Genomic DNA, 23,608 nt, shown 5'->3' with positions numbered 1-23,608 from the left:
TGCCCTGTCGCTGGGGTAGATACCCTGAGGACCAGTAAGCCTCTCAGGTTGAACTTGGAGGGGGAACCTGTCACCTTTCCGCCTAATGCACACTTTCCTTCCTGGTTCATGGAATACCGGATGCTGCCTTGGGTGGCTTCCAGAAGCTTGTTTCGCTCATATTTCTAACGTAGTGAAAATAACTAAGAGTTAGCAGGCCTTCACACAAGGTCTGACTCTGCCACTAATTTTTTGTGTAGCCTTGGGCAAGGCACTAACCCTCTCTGGGCCCTGCTCCCTGATCTGTGAAATGGGCACATTGGGTAGATATTTGCTGCAACATTTAGGGATTCTCTCTTTCTGCCTCTGTCTACCGCTCTCTCCATGTCTGTCCCTCTCTGTGTCTGTCCCCCTCTGTATGTATGACTGTTCCTCTCTCTTTGCCTACCTCTCTGTTTCTGTCAGTTTCCTTTCTCTCTGCTTTTCCGACTCTGTCTCTGTTTCACTTCTTTCTCTCTCTGGATTGTCCCTAGGACTATGGGAAATTCCCAGCGGGAGTGATATGAATGGTTTGTGGGGAGGGGTGCCTGATGCTCAGGAAGGATCCTAGGGCAGCATGGGAGCCCCAGGAAAGGAATCACTTACACCTGGGACACCACTCCCCTCACTCTCGGGACCACCTGGGGAGTGAACTACTTCCAGCTTTCAGAGGTAGGGCCTGGCCCAGTCACACCCAGTGGGCCCCTGCCTGAGGGCTTCCTGTGCTGTGGTCCAGCCACAGCCCACAGTCACAATGGTGTCTGCATCTCTGTGCCACAGGTTTGCCGAACAGGCCGTGTTCATCCTTTTCTGCATATTCGCCATCCTCCTCTTCTCCCGGGACCCGAAGTTCATCCCTGGCTGGGCCAGCCTCTTCACCCCTGGGTGAGACTCTGGGGACCCATGGGATGGAGTCCAACAGGGAAGACTCGGGGCTGGGCCGCCGGAGCTGAGGAGGCAGTGTGGCTGGGGAGAACTGGGCTAGGTTTCCACCTCTCTTCCCATGTAATTATTAACAGTCCCTTCTTTTGCCCTCAAAAGAGTTTAGGTTTGGATGATAAAACATTTAGCGTCTCCTGTGTTAAGAGCTTTGCCTTTGGAATCAGACAGAACTGGGTTCGAATGCCAGCTCCGCCACTTACAAACTGTGCAACCCTGAACACGTCATTCATTCATTCATTCACTCAAACAACTTTTATCGAGCACCTATTTTTTGTTAAACATTATGCCAGCAGCTGGGGACAGAGATAAAAACAAATAGACAACAAAATAACTGCAAATTGTAATGAGTGCTGTGAAAGAAGGAGTGAGAGGGTTATACTCTCAAAGAATGGACTGGGGGGCATTGACTTTGGATAGGTTCTGGAAAGAACCAAAGTTTAGGAAGAGTAAAAATTAGAGACACACTGGGAATATCTACTAAAAGCCTGAGGTGGAAATCAACATTTGAAGAACTGAAAGAAGCCCAGTGTAACCAGAGCCTGGTGGGAGGGAGGAAAATTGGCAGACATGTGACTGGAAGGGCAGGTGAGGACCAGACCATGAAGGGTCTTGTTGGATATGCTAAGAGTTTTGGTCTTGTTTTTTTTTTTTTAATGGGAGATCAGTAGCAAGCTATTGGAGGGTTTTAAGGTACTTAATCTCTCTCTGCCTCAGCGTTCTCATCTGTAAAATGGTATTGTAAATAGTCCAATTCTCATTGAATTGTTCTAAGGAGCAGTGAGTTAATACATGTCAAGTGATTAGACTGGCACCTAGAAAGAGCTCAATCACATGTTAGCTGTATTTATTAGGGAATGGATAGTGGGGGCAAAATATAGGTGGGGAGAACAGTTAGGAGCTATAGCACCACCTAGATGACCCCAGCGGTCGTCAAACCAAGGCTCATGGACCAAATCTGGTCCACCGCTTGTTTTTGAAATTTTTTTAATGTTTTTAAGTGGCTAGGGGAAACATTTTGTGGCACATGAACATTATATGAAATTCAAATTTCAGTATCTACAAATAAAGTTTTATTGGAACACAGCCACACCTATTCATTTACGTATTGTCTGTGGCTGTTTTCATATTGTGTGCCCTTTATAGGAGATGTTTACTGAACCCTGGTTGAGGATGAAAGCTTCGATGGCTTGAATGAAAGTGGGGGCAATGGAGATGGAGCAGACAAGATATATTTCAAAGTTGGAAATGATAGGACTTGCTACTGGGTGGGATTTGGGGGCATGAGGGAAAAAAGTACCTGCATAGGTGGGTAGTTGGAGAATAACATTTCTTTAGGGGGTTGGGGGCGGCTTATCAACAATTCCATTTTGCAGTTGTTTTAGACGTGTCAAGTCTAGAATGCCTTTCAAATACTGCAAAGGGTAGTTGGATGCGCAAGCCTGAAGCTCAGAGGAGTCAGGTTGAAGATATAAATCCGGGGGTCACCATATAAATTTCCAATTTAAATCCCTAGGAATTGATGGGCTCAGCCAGGGAAAGCATATAGGAGCGTAGAGAAGACTCTGAGGAACCCCAACGTTTAGGAGCTGGGTAGAGAATGATCCCATTAGAGAAAATGGAGAAGAAGCAGTCCGCGAGGTAGGGGGAAAACACTGGAGCAACGGACTAGCGCAGGTCAAGAGAGGGGAGTGTTTAAGGAAAGAGTGAGTGGGCAAATGTGTCAAATTCTGGTGTGAGTTAGAACACGATTAGATGGAAGATACGTCCTCTGGATTTGGTGAGCTCTGATGATTTTGATCGGCACCATCCAATAGAGATGTTATGTGAACCACAAATGTGATTTTAAATTTTTCAGTAGTCACATAAAAAAGTAAAAAAACCCCAAACAGATGAAATTAATTTGAATAATGTATTTTATTTAACACTATATCATTTCAATATGTAATCCATATAATAAATTATTGTTGAGCTATTTTACATCATTTTTTCCACACTAAATCTTCAAAATCTGATGTGTGCTTTACACTTGCCACATTTAGTCTTGTCACATTTCAAGTGTCCAATAGACACATGCGGCTCATGGTGACCATACTGGATAGAGCAGCCCTACACACTTCACCCTCTGAGCCTCACACTCCCCCCACCCCTGGTAAAATGGGGGATACACGTTCCAATTTCATGAGGGTTCTTAAGAGGAAGAAACAATATAATATCATGGAGCCAAAAGAAGTGGCTCTTATTACCATTCTTTTATTTTTCCAAAATGTAGGTACTTTGGGTTTTTTTTCAAATGAAATCTGGTGTTATAAACATTCCAACAATAGTGAAAGTCACTTAGAACCTCAGTCTGCAGTTCTGATGTATGTCTTTTTTCTGACTTAAGAAATGCCTGTCTGGGAACTGTTCTACATCGTGATCGCATTGGTGGTTATAAGACCGTATACATTAGTCAAAACTCATTGAACTATATCCTTAAAATGGGTGCATTTTATGGCATGTTAATTATACCTCAATACAACTAATTTTAAAACACATGCAAACTCACTAAAAAGAAGCCTAGCAAACACAAGAATTTTTTAAACAGAAATGTGATTACAGTAAACATAGTATTTGTTGTTTTTTTTAACTTTTTATTGTATATTGGAGTAGAGTTGATTAACAATGTTGTGATAGTTTCAGGTGTACAGCAAAGTGATTCAGTTATACATATACATGAAACATAGTATTTGTGATCCGCTTTTTTCTTTGTTGTTTAGTTACAAAATTATGCTCATTATAAAAAACTCAAACAATGCTAAATTGAAAAAGTAAAAGTTAGTTTTCCTTCATTCCCCAGAGATTATCACAATTAACAGTTTGGTGTATAACATTTCAGATACACACACACAACCCATATTAATATATACACACATACATATATGTTTACATATAACAAAAAATTGGAAAATACAATAATACAATCATAGACAACCTGCTATTTCTGACCCACTTCATTCTTTTTAAACAGTGCATTGTAGTCTATGGAATGGGCGCATCTTAATTTAACCAATTAAATCCTTTTTGGATCGTGTCCAATACTGCAGATAAAAACTTGCTTTTTTTTTTTAATTTACAAGGTAACTTGGTTGTATTTCCATGTCAAATGTAACAATTGATAATATCTTCTATCCTTTTTTTGAACAGCTGAGGGGTATTTCATTATATATATTGTAATACACAATGTATTTAAACATGCCCCTACTAAAAATCCTCCATTTTTTTCTAATCTTATCAATAAGGAACATCCCGGTACATAATCTGTGTACAAGAGCCCAATTATTTCCTGAGGATAAATTCCTAGAGGTACAGCAGCTGGATTAAGGGATATTCACATGTAAAGTTTTGAAATGTATTGCCAGCATGTGTTTCTCAACATCCTCATTAGATATTATCACCCTCTTCACGTTTTGCCTGTCTGTTAGCATGTGTTTTGATCTGTATTTCTCTATTACAGTGATATTGACCATCTTTTCCAGTTTCTTGGCTGTTTGAATACTCTTAGTCCCAAATATGTGGGCTGAAGGCCCTTTTGTTGGCACTTGGCTCTGTGCCTCATTGAACTTGGAGCCAGATATATCTGAGTTCAAGGCCATCTCCTCTACAGACTATGGTCTGGCCCTGAGCAAGTTGCTATTGCTCTTTGAGCCTCAGATTCCTCATCTGAAATGGAAGATGCCTGCCCTCAAGGGCTGTTTCTGAGACTTCTGTGGGCTTAATGTCTCCATAGGACATGTTGTGGATCCTTGGAAGGTGGTAGTGAGGTTTTGAGGGGCTATGAGGTGGGCTCCATCTGAGCTCTGCTGGTGTGAATGGGCTGCCTCTCCATGTACTAAGCTGCCCATCCCAGGAGGAATGCAAGAAGGAGCTGAACAAATACATACAGGACTGTTACAGGAGCCCCGGTTATGGTGACGCATGGGGGTACCAGAGACCCCAACCTTCTGTGGCTCTCAGATTCTCCCCTCTTTGATCAAGTCCCTCTTCCTAGGGTCCTTGAAATGGGAGGATAAACATTTGTTTGGCTCAAGCAGAGTCTAAATGCCCCAGGGAGCAGTGGATAAAGAGCTTCTGCATCCATGGGTGGTTGCATCCCTGCTGATTGCAGTGCAGAACAGAATCCGGTGGCCTCCGACAATGTTCCCTTCACGGTGGGCCTAATTCCCTTCGACAAATCCTCATTTGCAAATCTGCCAAACCTTGGCCTGCTGAGATGCCCAGGGTCACATGCTCTGGGGCCTTGTCATTGTAGGTTTATTTCTGATGCTGTCACTGGCGTGTCCATTGTCACCGTCTTGTTCTTCTTCCCGTCCCAAAAGCCATCTCTCAAGTGGTGGTTTGACTTTAAAGGTAAGGTGGGCAAGGCTGGGGTGTCGGTGGCCTGGAGCGTGGTAATCAGTGGCCTGAAGGTGGACTGACAGCCCTATTGTACCAATCACGTGGTGCTGCTTCTTCCCTTGCCCTGTCTGAGCATTTACCACGTCTGGGTACTCAGTGCTGCCAGAGGTGACAGTCCAGGGCAGGGATTAGCAATTATAGGCCATGGGCCAAATCCAGCTGGCTGGATGTGCTTATACCGCCTGTGAGCTAAGAATAATGGCTTTCACATTCTTAAAATGGTTGAAAAGAATCAAAAGAAAAATATTTCATGACTCGTGAACGTGGCATGCAATTCAAATTTGTGTCCACAAACAAAATGTTTTTAATTTCTTCAATAAGAGGTTTGTGGACATCTATTAATATTTTCTTTAGTCATATAAGTACCTATACAGTAGCCTCGACTTTGCCCAGAAAAACTCTGGGCCCAAAGCAGGAGTTGCAAGTCAGTTGCCTAAGGGCCCGGAGATGAAAACCTCAAGCTGGGTTTAAATGGATAGCAAGTGGTGGGGGAACTGAGGCAAAACTGGCTATAGGCATTCAAATTCAGCCTCGGGGAATCACTGAGCCCTCCACACCAACCTGCCTGTAGGCTGGCCTTCAGATCACCAATCTGTGACCCCACCGGAATTCCAGCCGGTGTCTGCAGAAGAAGGTGCCAACGCCTGCCACCTGTGACAGAGGCTGTGACTGGCCCATCTCCATCTGGGGTAGTGGGATGAGCTCTGGACCAGGAGTCAGGAACTAGGAGGTCATAATCCAACTATCTTCTATTGTTGGAAAACAATAGCGTATTACACAGGACAGCTCCGGTTTCCAGGAGGAGTGGGGTTTTGTGTGTGTGCAGTGCGGCGTACAGACCAGTAGGGAGCCGATTTCCCAGGGGCGCACAGACTGTAGCAGAGCTGGACCTCGAGGAGGCTTAGGCTGTGGCCCCTGAGGCTCTGCCACTGAACGGGATTCAGTTTTTCTCTTCCTCTCTGCTTCTCTGTCTGTGGCCAACCAGCTTTCCTCACCATCCACTCTCGGTATCATTTCTTGGTCCGTTCAGAGTTTCTACTGCTTCTGAGTTGTGGCATCTCGGTGGCTTTTTCTTCATCCGAGTTCCCGCTTCATTGTAACTGCTGTTCCCTTGTGGGGTAGTGCCCTTTCCCTCACAGTACCTAATCCCACTGCTCCGGCTACTTCCTGCCTCCTGTTTCTGTCTCTCGAAGCATGGAGTCCCACACACCTTCTGCTTCCTCGTAGCAGCTACTCTCTTAAAGGCTTTGCTCCGTCTCCGGGTGTGTCTGCTCCCTCCAGCCACTGCCCCCTCACAGTACCTTTTTCCTCACACGTTCTGCTTCCTCGGAACTCAGCCCGCTCACGGCCTCCATATCACCCGGCCCTCTCTCTCTGTCCGCTCTCGCATCTTCAGTTATCACTTCTCTTCACCGAGTTGTCTCTCTACTTCCTACTGATGCTTCTGAGTCAGAAACTGCTTGGTCCAGCTTGTTCTTATAAAAGCAGATCTCTTCCTACTGTGTCACCTCGTGGCTTCATAGTTTCCTGGTCAGCCTGTGGCCTGGCTGCTCTAGATCAGGTGCCCAGCCATGGTTCTGTCACCTGTGGGTGGGCTCATAAGGCCCAGAGCTTCCTCTCAGCTGGGACTGTGGGGAGGGCACTATGGCATACATGTGCGGAATCCCAGCTCTGTTACAAATTTGCTGGGTGACCTTGAGAAAGTTCCTGTACCCTCTGGGCCTTGCTTTCCCAGTTAGGAAGTGAGTGGGGCCCTTAGTCACTTTTCACCCCTGGCTTTAGCAGTTCTCTAGGACATGTCCAAACGCAAACGCCACATAACATTTTTGTGTGCCGCTGATTGGATGCAGGAGAATGTGTTTGGTGAAACTTGGCCCTCCCTGTCCATCTCTCCTTTCACATTTTTGAAACAGAGGACAGTTTCTGTATTACAAGGAAAACAGCAGCAGAGGATGATGGTAATTGGCAAGACCTTCAGTGTCAGAGCCTGGTGGGATCTGTGGAAAACAGCCAAGCCAACGTCCAAATAAAGGGAGCAGCTGTTACTCAGTCTCCCTGACTGTCCCCGTGTAGGAAGCACGACTAGTTTTGCCAGATTTGCTGATTTTTTAAGAGAAGCAAAGAATCTGGAATTTATGAAATCTCCCTGATTTTAAACTTTGGCAGCTAACACTGGAAAACGAATACTATGTGGGCCCATCCAGTAGTGTTAAAACACATCTCTAGGTTGGATCCGGCCCATGGAGTGTAGCATCCTGCCTCAGCTGAGGGTTCTTTAAACTGGAGTTTTCAGTGTTGCCCAGTGGGTGGGGAGAGGGAATTCCACCCACACTGCCCATCCTTCGGCAACCAGTGGGCCCGTGCAGACTTGGCCGAAATGATGCTTTCTAGTACTCAACACCCATGTCTTACAGGCAGCCTTAGAGAGTGGTCAGTCAGTTTCCATGGAGAGAAAGTGACTTGATCAAGGTCACACAGCTAGTTAAAAAGAGACAGGAGGTGGAACCCAGACATCCAAGCCAACCTTGATTTTCTTATCTTACCCACTGTCTTCCATTCTTCTATGGATCTGAGTTGCACTTGCAACTCCCTTTATGGTCACTCAGCAAGTATTGATGCCCTGCCTACTATGTGCCAGGCACTGTGCTTGTGGTTGACGATGATGATGATGACGATGATGTTGATGATGATGATGACGATGTTGATGATGATGACGATGTTGTTGATGATGACAACGATGTTGATGATGATGACGATGTTGTTGATGATGATGATGACGATGTTGATGATGACGATGTTGATGATGATGACGATGTTGATGATGACAACAATGTTGATGATGATGACGATGTTGTTGATGATGATGATGACGATGTTGTTGATGATGATGACAATGATGTGGATGGTGATGTGGACGGTGAGGAGGAGGAAGAGGAGGTGGAGGGTGTCGTTGAGGAGGAGGAGGAAGATGGCCACCATGTGGATGATGACAGCTTCCATTTCCTCTTTGCCCAAAAAGCTCTTCCTCCAGATATCTCCAGAGAAGCCTTCTCTGACTACACCATCTATTAAAAGCACCCCTCCTTTGTCACTCTGTCCCTTTCCTGTATTTTCTTTTTCTTCATAGCACATACAGTGTCCCAACATTATACATTTATTGATTTATCACCTGCCTCACTTATTGGAATATAAGTTTTCCAGTGAGCGGGGTTTTCTCTGTTTTCACCACTCCCATATCCGCAGTGTCTAGAAGAGTGCTTGACACATGGTAGGTCCCCAATATACACTTGTTAAATAAATGACCGAGGACGTGCTCTGGGCCACATCCTGGGCTGAGCCCTTTGCATACATGGGCCCGTGTCATCTTCCCAGCTGGTCTCTGAGAAGGTACTGCTGCTCCCTTTCGCAGATAAGGACACTGAGCCTCAGAGAGGCAGAGCCACTAGCCCAAGTCACATAGCCGAACGGCAGAGCCAGGATTGAATTCTTTCTAGTTCAACCTCAAAGCCTGTGCCTTCAGCTCCTGCTCTAGAAGGCAGCTGGCATAACGTGGAAGTGAGAAATTTAGACAGTTAGAGGCTGCACGTATGAGAAATAGTGGCAAGGGCATGGTTGGATGGGAAAATAATAAAGGCAATAACAGCTAACGTTAATTGCCATTTCCATATGGTGAGCAGTCTTATAAGCACTCACCACTTAACTCACTTCACCTGCATTATGTTAAACTCATCTCAGGGCCTTCTGCCTCCCCTGTCTGGCCCTGAAAAGTGAGTCACTTTACTTTTTCAGACCTTGGCTGTGTCTTTAATGAAATGCTATTTTATTGCCTGAAGGCAGAGGGCTGGGCCTCCTGACACCTCCAGCTGCCTCTTCGAGTTCTGGGCTTAAATCATACATTGTGTTTGGCCCAAGAATCCCCTGGCGGTGTGTGACGTCAGAACCGCCTGGGTACACCCAAGGGCTGCAAATTATCTAGGGGAGGGCCTTTATTAAGTAGCTTTGATTGTCTTTATTATCCAATTATTAACTTTTGTTTTAGAAAACCACGGTGTACAATTTTGAAAAACACTGAAAAGGGGAAACAAAATATCAATGGGTACTAAACCAGGAACTGTCCTGATAGAGGGCGAACTGCTGTGAATGGGCCAGACCCATCCTCCTCCAGAGAGGCCGCTGGCAGCCCGCGGTGAAGAGTGCCAGTTCAGGAGTGCTTATTCGGCACCAGGCACTGGGCTGTGTGAGTTGAATATATTATTCGACAAGTACTTATGGAGTGACTTCCAGGTGTCAGTCAGGGACACTGGGATACGGCTGCAAACTCACCAGAAACGTCCCTCCACTCACAGCTCCCTCGTTGCTTCATCAGTGCCCACGAGAACCCCCAGGTACGATTATTGTGTCGGGTACTGGCTGAGGATATGGGGGCTTAGAGGCAAGGTCACGTTTCAAGGGCACACAGGGAGCCAGGGTCCAGGAGGATGCTCTCAATGCAGGGATGACAAACTATAGCCCGTGGGCCAAATCGGGCTGCCACCCACTCTGTCAATAGAATTTCATGGAAACACTGCCGCACCCACGTGTCCGTTTTGTCTGTGGCGCTTTCATGCTACCGTGGCAGCCTTGCTGCAACAAGGCCTGCAAAGCCTAAATTAGTCACTCTCCAACTCGCTACGGAAGACATTTGCCGACCGCTTGTTCTAACTCCTGCAGACGTGGCTGCTTCTGAAGAAATACAAATCATCCTGTACTCCCGTGGACCAAACATTCCCTTGGTTTCTATTCTCCTGCATTTCCTTCCTCTTTTTTCCCTCCCTGTACACCTTCAGTTACAAAGAGGGCCTTTTCTCTTGTAAATGAGAGTGAAAATAGTACTTACCCAGAGGGGCTTGTCACGAGATTTAAAGGATGTTCTGCGTGTGGACTGCCCAGTTCCAGAAGATTCTCAAGCTGCATTCTGAGTAGAGCAGACGCCCCAAATCAGACGCTGGAGCCAGATTGTGGCTTCCTGGAGACCCCTGAGTGTCCCCACCAAGATGGGGCTGCTGGGGCCGGTATCTCCTCCTCCGGCTGACTGTCCTGAATGTGTGTTGGGTCCCCTCCCTGCCCGGAGGGGAAGGGTGTCCCCTCCCAGGCTAAGTGTCTTCTCTCTGCCCAGCTCCCAACACAGAGACAGAGCCCTTGTTGACATGGAAGAAGGCTCAGGACACGGTGCCCTGGAACATCATCCTTCTCCTGGGAGGGGGCTTCGCCATGGCCAAAGGCTGTGAGGTAAGAGCAGCAGGCAGGCTGCAGCCTGGGGAGGTGAGTGCCGGTCCCGGGGCAGCCGCAGGTGCAAAAGCAGAGGCAGCAGACTACACGGGCCCCGCGGGCACCACAGATTCCCCATCTGCCACATGAGGGTCATCGTAGTTGACACCTCACAGCTCCTTGCTGTGCCTGGCGCTGCCCAGAAAGAGAGAGAAAAGGTACGATGTAGAATCTCAAGGAGCTTGCAATGAGCATTACACTAGTACTACTACTAATATGACTAGAGGGTCCTGTGGGCACAGAGGAGTAACACCCTAGCAGGCTCACCCTGTACCAGGCACTGTTCAACGTGCTTTACACATATCTCATTTAAACTTCCCAGCAAGCCTATGAGATAGATGCCATCGTTATCCCCATTCTATAGATTAGGAAACTGAGGCGCAGGGAGGTAAAGTAACTTGCCTGAAGCCACACAGCTATGTACTCAGGATAAGAATCCAGGTAGTTTGGCTCTAGAGCCTATGCTCTTGACCGCTATGTTAGGTGTTGTGAATATTAATTACTTGGTGTTACTATTAATGTTATTCTAGAGGGCTCTGTGAGCACAGGGGCAGAGCCGGGACTAGACTGAGGCGAGTGAGGCACTGACAGAGCAGAATTTCCGGAGGCACGCAGTCTCAGCACAGCCAGCCCTGCTCAGAGGAAGTGCAGCTTCAGTGTCCAACATGTGTCATAACATATTATCTCATTGAATCCTCACACTGGCTCTCAGGGTTGGGGAATATTTATTTTTTTATTTTTTTTTATTTTTGGCCGTGTTGGGTCTTTGTTGCTGCACGCAGGCTTTCTCTAGTTGCAGCGAGCGGGGGCTACTCTTTGTTGCGGTGAGCGGGCTTCTCATCGCGGTAGCTTCTCTTGTTGCGGAGCACGGGATCTAGGTGCGTGGGCTCAGTAGTTGTGGCTCATGGGTTCTAGAGCGCAGGCTCAGTAGTTGTGGCGCACAGGCTTAGTTGCTCTGCAGCATGTGGGATCTTCCCGGACCAGGGCTCGAACCCATGTCCCCTGCACTGGCAGGCGGATTCTTAACCACTGCACCACCAGGGAAGTCCCGGGAATATTTTTATACCCATTTTCCAGGTAGAAAAACCGAGGCCTGGAAAAATGAAGCAATTCTCTTAAGGTCATACAGTTGCCCTCTGCTTAAGGGGTGGGGTTCGAACTCCAGTCCATCTGATTTCAGAGTCCAGCCTCCTAACGGCTCAGTCTTGAGAACTTCCCAAGTGCCAGGCACCTCAGGAAGCACTTTGCAAATACTGACTCTGTTAATCTTCAAAGACACAGTTGAAGTAGATACTGTTGCTGTCCTCATTTCCAAGATGAGGAAATGGAGGCAACTCGAGGCTAAACAAGTTGCCTACTTTTGTGCAGCCAGAAGGCAGAGCTGGGATTTGAACCCACAGCTCATGAAGCTGGGCCCCACCCCACCCCCCTAAATTTCTCCATGTAAGCCGAGGTATGAGAGGCCACAGCCAATTAAGGGTCAAATGGGAAATTAAGGTAAAGGAAACCTGAAATTACTTCTCAAATTGCTTACTTTTTAAAATTCGGTTTTGTGTTTGCACGGCAGAAATAGAGACACAGATGTAGAGAACAAACGTATGGACACCAAGGGGGTAAAGTGGGGTGGGAGGGTGGGAGTGGTGGGATGAATTGGGAGATTGGGATTGACATATATACACTAATATGTATAAAATAGATAACTAATAAGAACCTGCTGTATAAAAATAAATAAAATTCAAAAAAAAGAAAGGAAAATTCAGGTTTTTTTAAAATTTATTTTATTGAAATAAAGTTGATTTACAATGCTGTGTTAGTTTCTGCTGTACAGCAAATTGATTGTTTTATATATATATACACATTCATTTTCAAATACTTTCCATTATGGTTTATTACTGGATATTGAATATAGTTCCCTATGCTATACAGTAGGACCTTGTTGTTTATCCATTCTCTATATAATAATTTGCATCTTCTAATCCTAACCTCCCAATCCATCCTTCCACCACCCCTCTCCCCCTTGGCAACAAGTCTGTTCTCTATGTCTGTGAGTCTGTTTCTGTTTCGTAAATAAGTTCCTTGTGTGTCATATTTTAGATTCCAAATATAAGTGATATCACATGATATTTGTCTTTCTCTTTCAGACTTCCTTCACTTAGCATGATAATCTCTAGGTCCATCCATGTTGCTGCAAATGGCATTATAAAATTCAGTTTTAATTATCAGTTTCAAATAGTGTTACGGAAACCCAGGCTTGGGATCTGAGTACCTGGATTCAAATCCGAGCTATCCTACTCCTTGCTGGGGCCCTTTAGGCAAGTTCCTTAACTCCTCTGGGCACCAGTTTTCTCAGCTATGAATGGGCTTGAAGTTCTTACTCTATGGGGTTGTTGGGAGTAATTAAAGAAGAGAGTAAATGAAGGGATACACCGCTAATAGGAGCCAAGAGCTCCCTGTGTGTTCTCTTGAAACATTCACTCCATGGTGATTGCGGGTTCAGCTTCCAGGAGGCTGACTCTGAGGCGGGGATTAGTGAGCAGGCATTAGGCTGTGCCCTGTGAAAGGGAGGGAAGGAAGCAGGAGAGGTGGGGAGACTCCGCCCCAGGAGTGGTATAACCTCGGGGCAGGACAACTTCCGGTCTGAGCCGGTCCCTCAGGGGCTGACAGTGAAGGCCGTCTGCTGCCCGCACTCCCTGCGCTGGGACAAAAGGCCTTCAGAGTCCCGAGAGTGGAACCATCACGCTATGGACCCCACACCAAGGCCACACTGAAGGGGGACCGGGGGGCACATCCAGCTTCTCTACATAGCTACTCTTTTTATGTGAAATGTGTTTTTATTTTGTTCATTTTTTTCAATAAATGACACATACAAAGGTACAGACTTCAAAAGGAACAAAAAGATGGATGAACAAAAGTACTGTTTTTGTCTCCATTTTAGGAATCCTGAGGTCCAGAGAGGTTAAGTGACTCGTGCTAGGGAACACAGCTCATAGGTAACAGAGCTGGGCTTTGAACTTGCATCTGTCTGACTCTTCTCACTATTCTCACTATTGCCTCCTACTGGGGATGTATCAGGGAAGGCTTCTGGGAGGAAGTGGCATGTTAGCCATGGCCTTGAGGAGGCCATGCAATGCAATGGTAGAAAGCATGGGTGGTGGACCCAGACCATCTGGGTTGGAGTCAATCTTTCACCTCTGAGCTGTGTGCCTCCATTTCCTAAATCTGTAAAATGGGCATAATAATGGTGCCCATCTCATAGAGTTGTTACACTTATTAAGTGAATTAATACATGTGGAGAACTTAGAACATAGCCAGACATAGTTGTTTATTATGATTAGATATTATGGAAAAGGGGAGGTTCTTGCCCTGAGCAACTCGGTGGAAATGATGCCATTTATCGAGATGATATGAACCTCGCCTCACGCTGAGCCTGACCTGCACCCCAAAGGCTTCTCCAAGCTCAGGGAGTGGTGGACAAAGACTGGCTCTCAGTGGGCCTGGCTGCAGGACCGCTGAGCATGCCGGGAGGCCAGTCTGGCTCCTGGCCCAGCCTTGGGCAGCTGGCCGCGGTTTCTGTTCAAAAAGGACTTTGTGTGACAGCTGCTCCCTCCCCCAACCCCTGCTCGTACCATCCCCCCCACAGGCGGCCTGCTGCAGGAGGGACCAGAGTGCTCAGGGCATGTCCTGCTTCCTAGCCCTGCCCAGTGCCCTCGCCAGGTCACAGCCAGGCCTCCTGGGGCTTAGAGGCCTTTGCACTGGGACTGGACTCCCACCTGCTGGTTCTGAAGGGCTGGAAGCAGATCCCAGTGCTTGCTCTAAGCTTGACCACTTGATGTCCTCACTGCAGGTTTCTCCTGCTGCAAAACTGCCCATATAATTAGACTCTAGTCTGATGGCTTGACTTGGCCTACACACCACAGCCCCTGCCTACCTTCCTGATGTCAGCTCTTACCTCTATCCCCTCGTGGGCTCCCCTCCAGTCCCATTGGCCCCTTAAAGTTCCTCAACCACACGACTCATTTGCACCCCAGGACCTTTGCATCTGCTTTCTCTCTGCCAAATGCTCTTGCCTGAGATCTCTGTGTCCTTACCCTCAGGTCTCGGCTCCAAGGTCACGTCCTCAGAGAGACCATCCCCGACCACCCTGTCTAAAGCAGCATCCGCCCTTCACAGTCACTCTCCCTCTTATCACCCCACTTATTTCCTTTACACCATACCTACCCCCAAGTTATCCTGTTCATTTGTTTGTTTATTGGCATCTCTGTTACTAGAATGTAAGCTCCACAAGGGCAGGGACCATACCTGTCTTATCCATTGCTGTTCTAAGCATCTAGAAAAGTCCTAGTACATAACATGACCGTGTAATAAATATTTGTTGGACAAGACCTACAATATGGGCTGTTTTGAGGACTGATGACATGATGGATGGCAAGTACCTAGCAGAGGGCTGACACAGACCAGGTGTTAAAACCAGCAGCCTATGTCAACCTCACCACTTTCCTTGTTATTATAATTTTACTGTCTCATAAAAAAAGGTCTTATTCTGACACCTTCACTTATATCTCTTTTAATCTCTACCCACAATAAACTTATCTACAAATATATTCAGTGATACAAGCTTGGTATTAAATCAGAGTGGAACAGACCCTATAGGCAAGTAGAAACGTGTATTCTCCTGAATCCCTCATTTCCTGCTGGAGAGTTATCTTATTATTATTGTTGTTGCTGTTGTTGTTATTTTATTGACAAGGTAGACTGATGAAGTAAGAGCCAGATCCTGGGCTCAAAATTCCAAACTTAATTGACTTATCTGGGCAAATCACAACCTCTTTGTGCCTCAGTTTCTTCAACCATAAAATACAGATAATTATACTACTTACTTCATGGAGTTGTTTCGAAGATTAATAAGTTAACATTAACAAAATACTTAGAAGAGTGCCCAGCACAGAGTGAGCACTATATTAAGTGTTTGTTAAGTTAAATAAATAATAATAAGCTCTATTCAGTACTTACTGTATAGAGGAATCGTTTCTACCTGTACTCATTTAAGCCTCACCACAACCCCTTGAAGAAATCAAGGAACAGAGATGTTCATTAATTTGCCCAATGCCACACAGCTTGTAAGTATTACAGTGGTTTGAATGTTCACACATGTGCGTAAAGTCTTCCTCCTTTCCTTTAATCAAATTGACTGGCTCTCTCTACCTAAGAATTCTTATACAGAGTTGTACACACACAGCTGAGCCTATTGTGTTTTATGAGGATTTTAAAGAGATTTTCAAGGGTTTTCTATTGAGATTTCAACTTTTTAAAAAAGAATTATTTATTATTTATTTATGGCTGCGTTGGGTCTTCATTGCTGCGCGCGGGCTTTCTCTAGTCGCAGCGAGCGGGGGCTACTACTCTTCGTTGCGGTGCGCGGGCTTCTCATTGCGGTGGCTTCCCTTGTTGCAGAGCCGGGCTCTAGGCGCAACGGGCTCAGTAGTCGTGGCTCACAGGCTCTAGATCGCAGGCTCAGTAGTTGTGGCTGGCGGCTCTAGAGCGCATGCTCAGTAGTTGTGGCACACGGACTTAAGTTGCTCCGCGGCATGTGGGATCTTCCCGGACCAGTGATCGAACCCGTGTCCCCTGCATTGGCAGGCGGATTCTTATCCACTGCGCCACCAGGGAAATCCCAGAGATTTTAACTTTAAACATTCCACTTGTACCATAACACCCTCCTTTAAGATCTGACCCTACTATATGTCAGAGAGATCAGGGAGAGAGGACCTCCTGGAACTGGGAAAGGAGGAGGAAGAGGGGGCAGCTCAGCCTCTCCCTCCCATCCTGCGATGTGGCCTCAGGTACCTCTTGGCAACTGTGGGGGCTATAAGGAGCACAGTTTGACAACCACAGCCTGGGGCAATTTCTGAGTGTTCCGCCACCTCTGACATCTCGTGACTTGATGCCACTAATGGCAGCTGGCATGTTTTGGGCACTTGCCCGGTGCCCAAGCACTTTTCTAAGTGCTTTACAGATTAGCTCCTTTTATCCCAACAATAACCCTCTGGGACAGGGACTGGTACATCTCAGTTTACAGAAAAGGAAGTGAGGCACAGAGAGGTTAAGTTACTTGCCCAGGATGACACAGCTAGAATGGATTAAGGTGGGGGGACAAACTTAATCTGATTCCAGAGCCCTTGTCCTCACCCCCTGGGCATGCTGCCTCTGACCTTGCCTGTTGTTGGTCCTGGAGTCCCTGGGAAAACCATGTGGCTGTGTGTTTCCAAGGAAACAGAGCTTCTGATTCGAAGGGAATGGGAAAGGGCAGGTGAAGCCCGTTCGAGTCCCCTTGAGAGCAGCTGGGGGGTCTCCTCTCTCTGGAAGCTGCCAGGCCTCCCTCCGGCTACGGAAGCTGAGCCAGGGCCCTGAGTGGCTGCTGGGACGCTGGCTGGAAGCCTGGCACCCAGAGGCCCGGCTACAGGGAAGCTCTTGGCTTCTCATTCATCCAATTCATTAATATTCCCTCTCTCCAGCCGCTCTCCATTTAATTGCACACACGCTGTCGGCCTCTTTGCCAGAGCTGTGGCCTCTGGGAAAAACTAGTGGACCCATTTTTCCCTGCAGTGTTCCCTGGGCCAGAGGAGGGGCTGGGGCTCGACTCTGCCATATACTATAATTTCTAAGCTATCAAACAGTGCAGATATGAAAGAAGCACCTTAATTTTATAAGGTCTCTTCTAGGGAAAACTAGCATGTATTATTCATTCCTTGAAGGTAACTTTTAAGTCATATCGTAGCGACAGATGTATTATTTTATTTATGTAAAAACAGAATACTGCATTCTAGAATCCACTATGAAAGCTTAATTTCTGGAATAAGCAGCAAATTTTCTATTAAATACAAAAGAGCATAAATTGTCTCCGATAAACCGGAGTTTGTTGGTACCAAAAGATACTGCGTAGACATACAAGTGTATGTCTACCATAAAAGGGCTATGGTAGACATACACTTGATTCTAAATGTTAGGGGTCTAATCCAACTCTGCCCTTGATCAGCTCCTAAGCCTACAGCTTTGTTATCTTTGTTAAGAAAACGACCTACAGGCAGCGCCCTTGCAGCTTTAATGAGATATTACTGCATGGCACCACCAGGGGGCAGCATCGAGCACAATTTTACATCAGTTTTTCCTCTTTGGGGTTTTAATGAAGGTGCATTGGATTCCGGGTTGTTAAGGATACATTTGAAGTGGTGAGGACAGAGGTGGGGGAGAGTATCATTATTAAATACTCGTAAGTACAGTAATGCCTGGAGAACTCAGCAGAGAGAGAGCTCGGAGGTAATTCTGCAGCGTTGGTGGCAGGTGTAGTCTGGAGCCAGGGAGGAGACAATCGACCTTGTCTTTTTTCTGTCCTGGAGGGCAGTGGTCCGCTCTGGGCACTGCCCTTCATTAAGAGGTGCAGTGACAGTCTGGTGTATCCAGTGGAGGGTGCCCAGTGACAAGGAACTTTGCAGGAGAATGTTAGTTTACTGACGTACGTGGCCCTGAGTGCAAAATACATCTTAGTCACTTTTTGGGGACCTAGAGCAAATCACAAAAACTTTGCCAAGTTAGGGTTCCTTCTCTGTAACACAGGGAGGAATGCTTACCTTGCTGGATGGTTGGGAAGAGTCAGGGAGGTAATGCAGGCAGGTGCCTGACACCCTGTAAAGCCTCAATGATGGTGATTCTTATGATAAGGAATAATGTGTTAATAATGTTAGTGTTTGTGGTACCATCATTGTAATACTCATTATAAATATCCTTATTATTGATAATCCTATTCATTGTGTTGTATTTGATATATATCTGACACGTTTCCTATTATATATGATATATATAATATCTTGTATATATTATATATTTGGTATGTATTAATACATAAAATTATAAAATTAATATTGAATATTTTGTATAAATGTGTTAATATTTTTGTAATTAGCAACCATCACTGGAGGAATGAGAAGATTTAGCATGCAGGGTCCAGTTCCCCTCTCCCACTCAAGTTTAGGGGGTCCCACAACCAAATGGATTATTTGGAGAACCAGATGGATTATTTGAGGATCCAGGGGTTTGGGCCCTGGGCCTGTAGAGTATGGAGTACAGAGCAGCTCAGGAAGCAGAGAAGCTGGCTGAAGTCCAGGCTGGAATATGTGACCTTGAGCAGGTGACTTACCCTCTCTGAACCTCAGTCAACCCGTATATGAAAGGGTGTAATTGCCATCGCTGTGGCCAACCCTAACCCTCCCGCCTTGGCCCAGGCTCGGCGGTGGGGGGGGGCGGGGGGCGGGCAGCTGTTGGAGGGCTGGGGGGGTGAAGAGGTGTCCTTGCTTCCTCCCCTCTGCAGGAGTCGGGGCTATCCGCATGGATTGGTGGGCAGCTGCACCCCCTGGAGAAGGTGCCACCAGCGCTGGCCGTGCTGCTCATCACTGTGGTTGTCGCCTTCTTCACGGAGTTTGCCAGCAACACGGCCACTATTATCATCTTTCTGCCTGTCCTGGCGGAGCTGGTGAGGGTCCATATAGGGTCCTGGGGCGGGAGGGAAACACCTCTCCCCAACACACGTTCAGAAATCTCTTTCTCGCTCCTGGGAACTCCACCAGGAGCCACAGCTGGTCATTGCTCTCGTCCAAAATGCATGATAGCGTCAGAACCATGATATATATTTTTTAAAACAATACTGTTTTTTTCTTTAAGAACTGCATAAACAGAGTAAATATTTTCCAAATGCACCAAATTCCCTCCTGTGGGAAATTCCCTCCTGTGGGAAAAGTAACCCATGGTGACATGGAGAGTTTTCTAGGAAAATAGGAATTGCCAAATATGGATGAAGAAGAAGTAGAAAATCTGAGTGGACAGATAACCTTAGGAGAAATTCTAATGGTAGGCAAAGCTCTAGCCTCCCTCTAAAGCAGGGTTTCTCAGCACTATTGACATTTTGGGCCAGAGAATTCTGTTATGTGAAGCCGTCCTGTGAATTGTAGGACGTTTAGCAGCATCCCTGTTCTCTACGTACTGGATACCAAAGGCATCCCCCCTAAATTGTGACAATCCAGAATGTCTCTAGACATTGCCACATGTCTCCTGGGGAGGCAAAATTATCCCCGGTTGAGAATCACTGCTCTACAGATCACTAGCCCCAGAGGGATGTCTGAGGTGAGAGCTAGCAAACCTTCAAGGAACAGATAGTCCCCACTTACCCCCAGTGTTCCAGAGCACAGAAAGATTGAGAAAGCTGTGCAATCAAGGTACAAGGTTAGCAAAACCCTGACACCAAAAACAGAAGGAGAGCAAAGGAAAAGAAAGTTATAACTCAATGTCGCATGTAAACAAGGATGCGAGTAACAAAATGGATCCAAGGTCATATGAATTCTACTAGAAATTTCAAAACTGATTAACAGACACTATCAGTATAGTTTTATATTTAAGTAGACTAAAGAAGACCAAACCATATGATTATCTCGATATAGACCAAAGTGATCAGATTAAATCGATGTTGCAAGTATATGCTTTGTATGCAAACAGTGATGTGCCAGGCACACTCTCTGAATCACTTTTTGCTTTTTATTTGTTTATTTATGCATCAATTTATAATGGATATCACACTGTATTAGCACACACAGATACACTTTACTCTTTCTCAATGACTAGAGAATATTCCATTATGAATCCATAGTTGCTGATTTTATTTAAGCAATCTTCTACTGATGAACACAGAGGTTGTTTCCAGGCTCTGCTATTTCCCAGCAATGCTGCCTTGGCCTCTCCTTGTCTGAGCACCTTTTTATACGTAGATACATCTAGATCTCCAGAACTGAGATCCCTGGGTGAAAGAGCACGTGCATTTACAATTTTGTAAGAGATGGACAAATTGCCCTCCCAAGTGTGGGCGTGCCATTTCCACCCCCACCAGCAGTGTGGGGTAGGGGTCCCCGTAGCCCTGCTAAGTGTGATTGGATTTAATCACACCCTTCCCCAGGATCTGATGGATCGGGCAATTGAGAGAGATGGGGGTGCTCTGGGAGGGAGGAGGGAGAGCAGACCCAGTCAGGTCTGCAGGGGCAGCTTTTGCTGAAGAAGATACTAGTAAATGATTTATTCTTCTAAACGTTGCTTATCATCAAAATCAAAACATTTTACATGCAAGGGGGTGATCTTAGTGCTTTTTGAGAAAATGTATATGCTTTGGTTCACAAAAATTCCCTAGAGGGGCCAAAAAATCCTTACCTTAAAATAAAATGCTGGCGAAGTGATCACCATGAGTTACTGGTGGACGTGTCATTCGGGGGAGGTGATGAACCGGTGGTCTGCTAACTGAGGCCAACCCCCAGACACCTTTGATCCACACGGTCTTAGAAATCTGGAAATGAGTGCCGACGGTGCTACCGTGAGCTCTCTTTATCTCTGAAATCCAGTGAGGCCCCAACAAAAGGTACCCAGAGGCCAGCTGTTTGGATCGTTAGGCTGAGAGAAGGACCAGGCAGGGGACTTGAGGATTTTTAGAGCCGTGATTCTCCAGATGTGGTCTCTGGACCAGAAGCATCAGCATCACCTGGGGGCTTGTTAGAAATGCAAATTCTTGGGGCCCCCTCTGCCCTAGACCTGCTGACCCAGCAACTCTGCAAGAGGTGGTGCGAGCGCTCTGGGGTTTAACAAGCCCTCCAGGTGATTCTGATACGCACTCCAGTTGGAAGAGGGAGTGTTCTAGAATAATCTCCCCAGCCCATCCTCCCTGATGAACCTGCATGTGCTTGGAATGTCGCTAACCTAGGAATGTTCTCTCCATATCTCCCTCGGTCTGGTTCTCTTCTTGTCTGTCTGTCTCTATGTCTGCCTGTGTGTCCGTTCTGGCCGCATTTCTCTCTGTGTGTCTTTAAATCCATCTTCCCGTTTGTTTCTCTCGTTCTCTCTCACTCGCCAATCTCTCTCCATGCATCTCTGTGTCTCCACCTGTCTCCATCTCCCGTGTGGCTTCTCTGTGTTTCTCGGCCTCGGTCTGTCCCGCCCCCGCTGGCCCAGGCCATCCGTCTGAGGGTGCACCCCCTGTATCTGATGATCCCCGGCACAGTCGGCTGCTCCTATGCCTTCATGCTTCCAGTCTCGACGCCCCCCAACTCAATCGCCTTCGCCTCTGGACACTTGCTGGTCAAAGACATGGTGAGTCTGGGCACTTTCTAGCAGAGGTCCAGGGAGGTGGGTGGACACCAGGGGTGGGCAAGGCAGCAAGGCAGGAAGGACCTGTGCTTCCCCCAACATCCCGCAATTTCTGAATAGGTCCTTCCGAGTGGGACCAGAAATATACCTTTTAGCAAACACTCTGAGATGATTCTTATGCTTAGTCAACTTCAGGAAGCGCTGCCTCGGCGACTACTTTCCAAAGTTTGCTTCAGAGACTAGGGGCTTCCCCTCTCTCTGGGCAGTGCCCTGTCTTCTGACTTGTTTGGCCAAGCGCTCTGTGCCCGGTGGCGGCGTCTCTAGGAGAGGAGCAGTGGACCACACCTGGGACTTAGGGCCGGGCCTCGGTGCCCAGCCTGCTGGAGAGGAGACAGAGGCTGAGGGTCGTGGCAGTGGCGGGGGACCTCCAGCTTTCAGCAGGGCCCCCCGCCAAGGCTCCCCTGCTGAACTGGCTCCTGCCCCCTCCTCCACCTGCTTCCTGCTGCCCTTCCCCCTCCACTGGCTGCCTGGGGTGTCTGCACCGTGGGTGCTCAGGGACCTAAGCTTCGGGGTCCTAAGCTGGTGCAACTGAAATGGGGGAATCTGCTTAACCAGTCCTCAACCCACGCAGGCTCTCCAGGCACAGAGTTCCCCCAGGACAGATGGAGACAGTGAGAGGCAGAAAGAGATCACAGAGCAAAGAGACAGTAGGGACCCAGGCAGACAGACGTTCATCCACTGTGGGTTCATTCACTGCACAGCTATTTGCTGAGCACATTCCATGTTCTGGGCAGGGGGCTGAGCAGTGTAGGGGAGACACAGGCTTGCCTCTAAGGAGGTTGCCTTCTATGAGGGAGACAGTAAATGAAAAGCAGAGGGTATGTTTACTGATCAAAGCAGATTATTTTCAGGTTGTGTGATCCTGGGTGAGCCCCGTTCTCTGAGCCTCATTTTCCTCTTCTGTAAAATGGGAATAATGATGATGGTGATAACAGCCCTCACAGGGTTGCTTTCAGGGTAAATTACATAGCTCTGTGACAACTGCATGGCACAGTGCCTGGCACCTAGAAACCACTCAGTGAATGGGGACATTTTCAGCTCCTTGAGGGTCAGCCTAAGGCGTGTAAAGACGGAAGGGTCTTGGGTATCGGCCAACCTGGGTTTGTGTCTGGCCCCATCACTTCCCAGCTGTGCAGTCTTGGGTGAAGGGCTTTCTGACTCTGAGCCTGGGCTTTTCCAGCTGTATAATGGGCCTCGAGCAGACCCCCCCTCACCCTGGGCTCCATTGCAGGCGCGGACGGGACTCCTGATGAACGTGATGGGCGTCCTGCTGCTCAGCTTGGCCATGAATACTTGGGCACAGACCATCTTCCAGCTGGGCACCTTCCCGGACTGGGCCAACATCCACCTAAGCAATGTCACAGCACTGCCATCCACCTTGGCCAATGACACATTTCAGACCCTCTGAGTCCCCCTCAGGTACTCTCTTCGGGCTGGGCTCTCATCTGCTGCCAGGACCCTACAGGATGATCAAGCAATTCTTCTCTGTGATCCAGTACGCAGCAAGCGAGGGTGCGTTCCAGTGGTCCACTTGGGTCCACAGTCTCGTTTTCTAGGATACCTTCTCCTCTGTCATGCAGTTCAGGGTGCAGCTACCTCCCAGATCTGCTGCCTGAGCAACAAGCTCCTTTATCTCTGAGCTGTTCTGTGGTTAGGATGCAAGAAAGCCCAATTTCAG

General features: G+C 47.2%; 1 protein-coding gene across 2 annotated transcripts in view; it reads left to right on the top strand.

Moving 5' to 3' along the window:
* Positions 1–23,338, top strand: part of SLC13A3 (solute carrier family 13 member 3) — a gene marked incomplete at both ends in the record, with an annotated part of 73,263 nt that extends 49,925 nt beyond the window's left edge. For both annotated transcript variants that reach the window (XM_082671241.1, XM_082671240.1), the window contains 6 exons: positions 799–903; positions 5,249–5,346; positions 10,550–10,662; positions 19,064–19,225; positions 21,736–21,873; positions 23,162–23,338. In XM_082671241.1, the coding sequence (XP_082527367.1) occupies positions 799–903; positions 5,249–5,346; positions 10,550–10,662; positions 19,064–19,225; positions 21,736–21,873; positions 23,162–23,338 (793 nt within the window). The remainder of the gene's footprint in view (positions 1–798; positions 904–5,248; positions 5,347–10,549; positions 10,663–19,063; positions 19,226–21,735; positions 21,874–23,161) is intronic.
* Between the last annotated feature and the right edge of the window lie 270 nt (positions 23,339–23,608).

This window comes from Grampus griseus, assembly GCF_964374135.1.
Source record: "Grampus griseus genome assembly, chromosome: 14".
NCBI lineage: Eukaryota > Metazoa > Chordata > Mammalia > Artiodactyla > Delphinidae > Grampus > Grampus griseus.
Note: the sequence above shows the minus strand (reverse complement) of the source record. Positions and strands in the feature narration are given on the sequence as shown.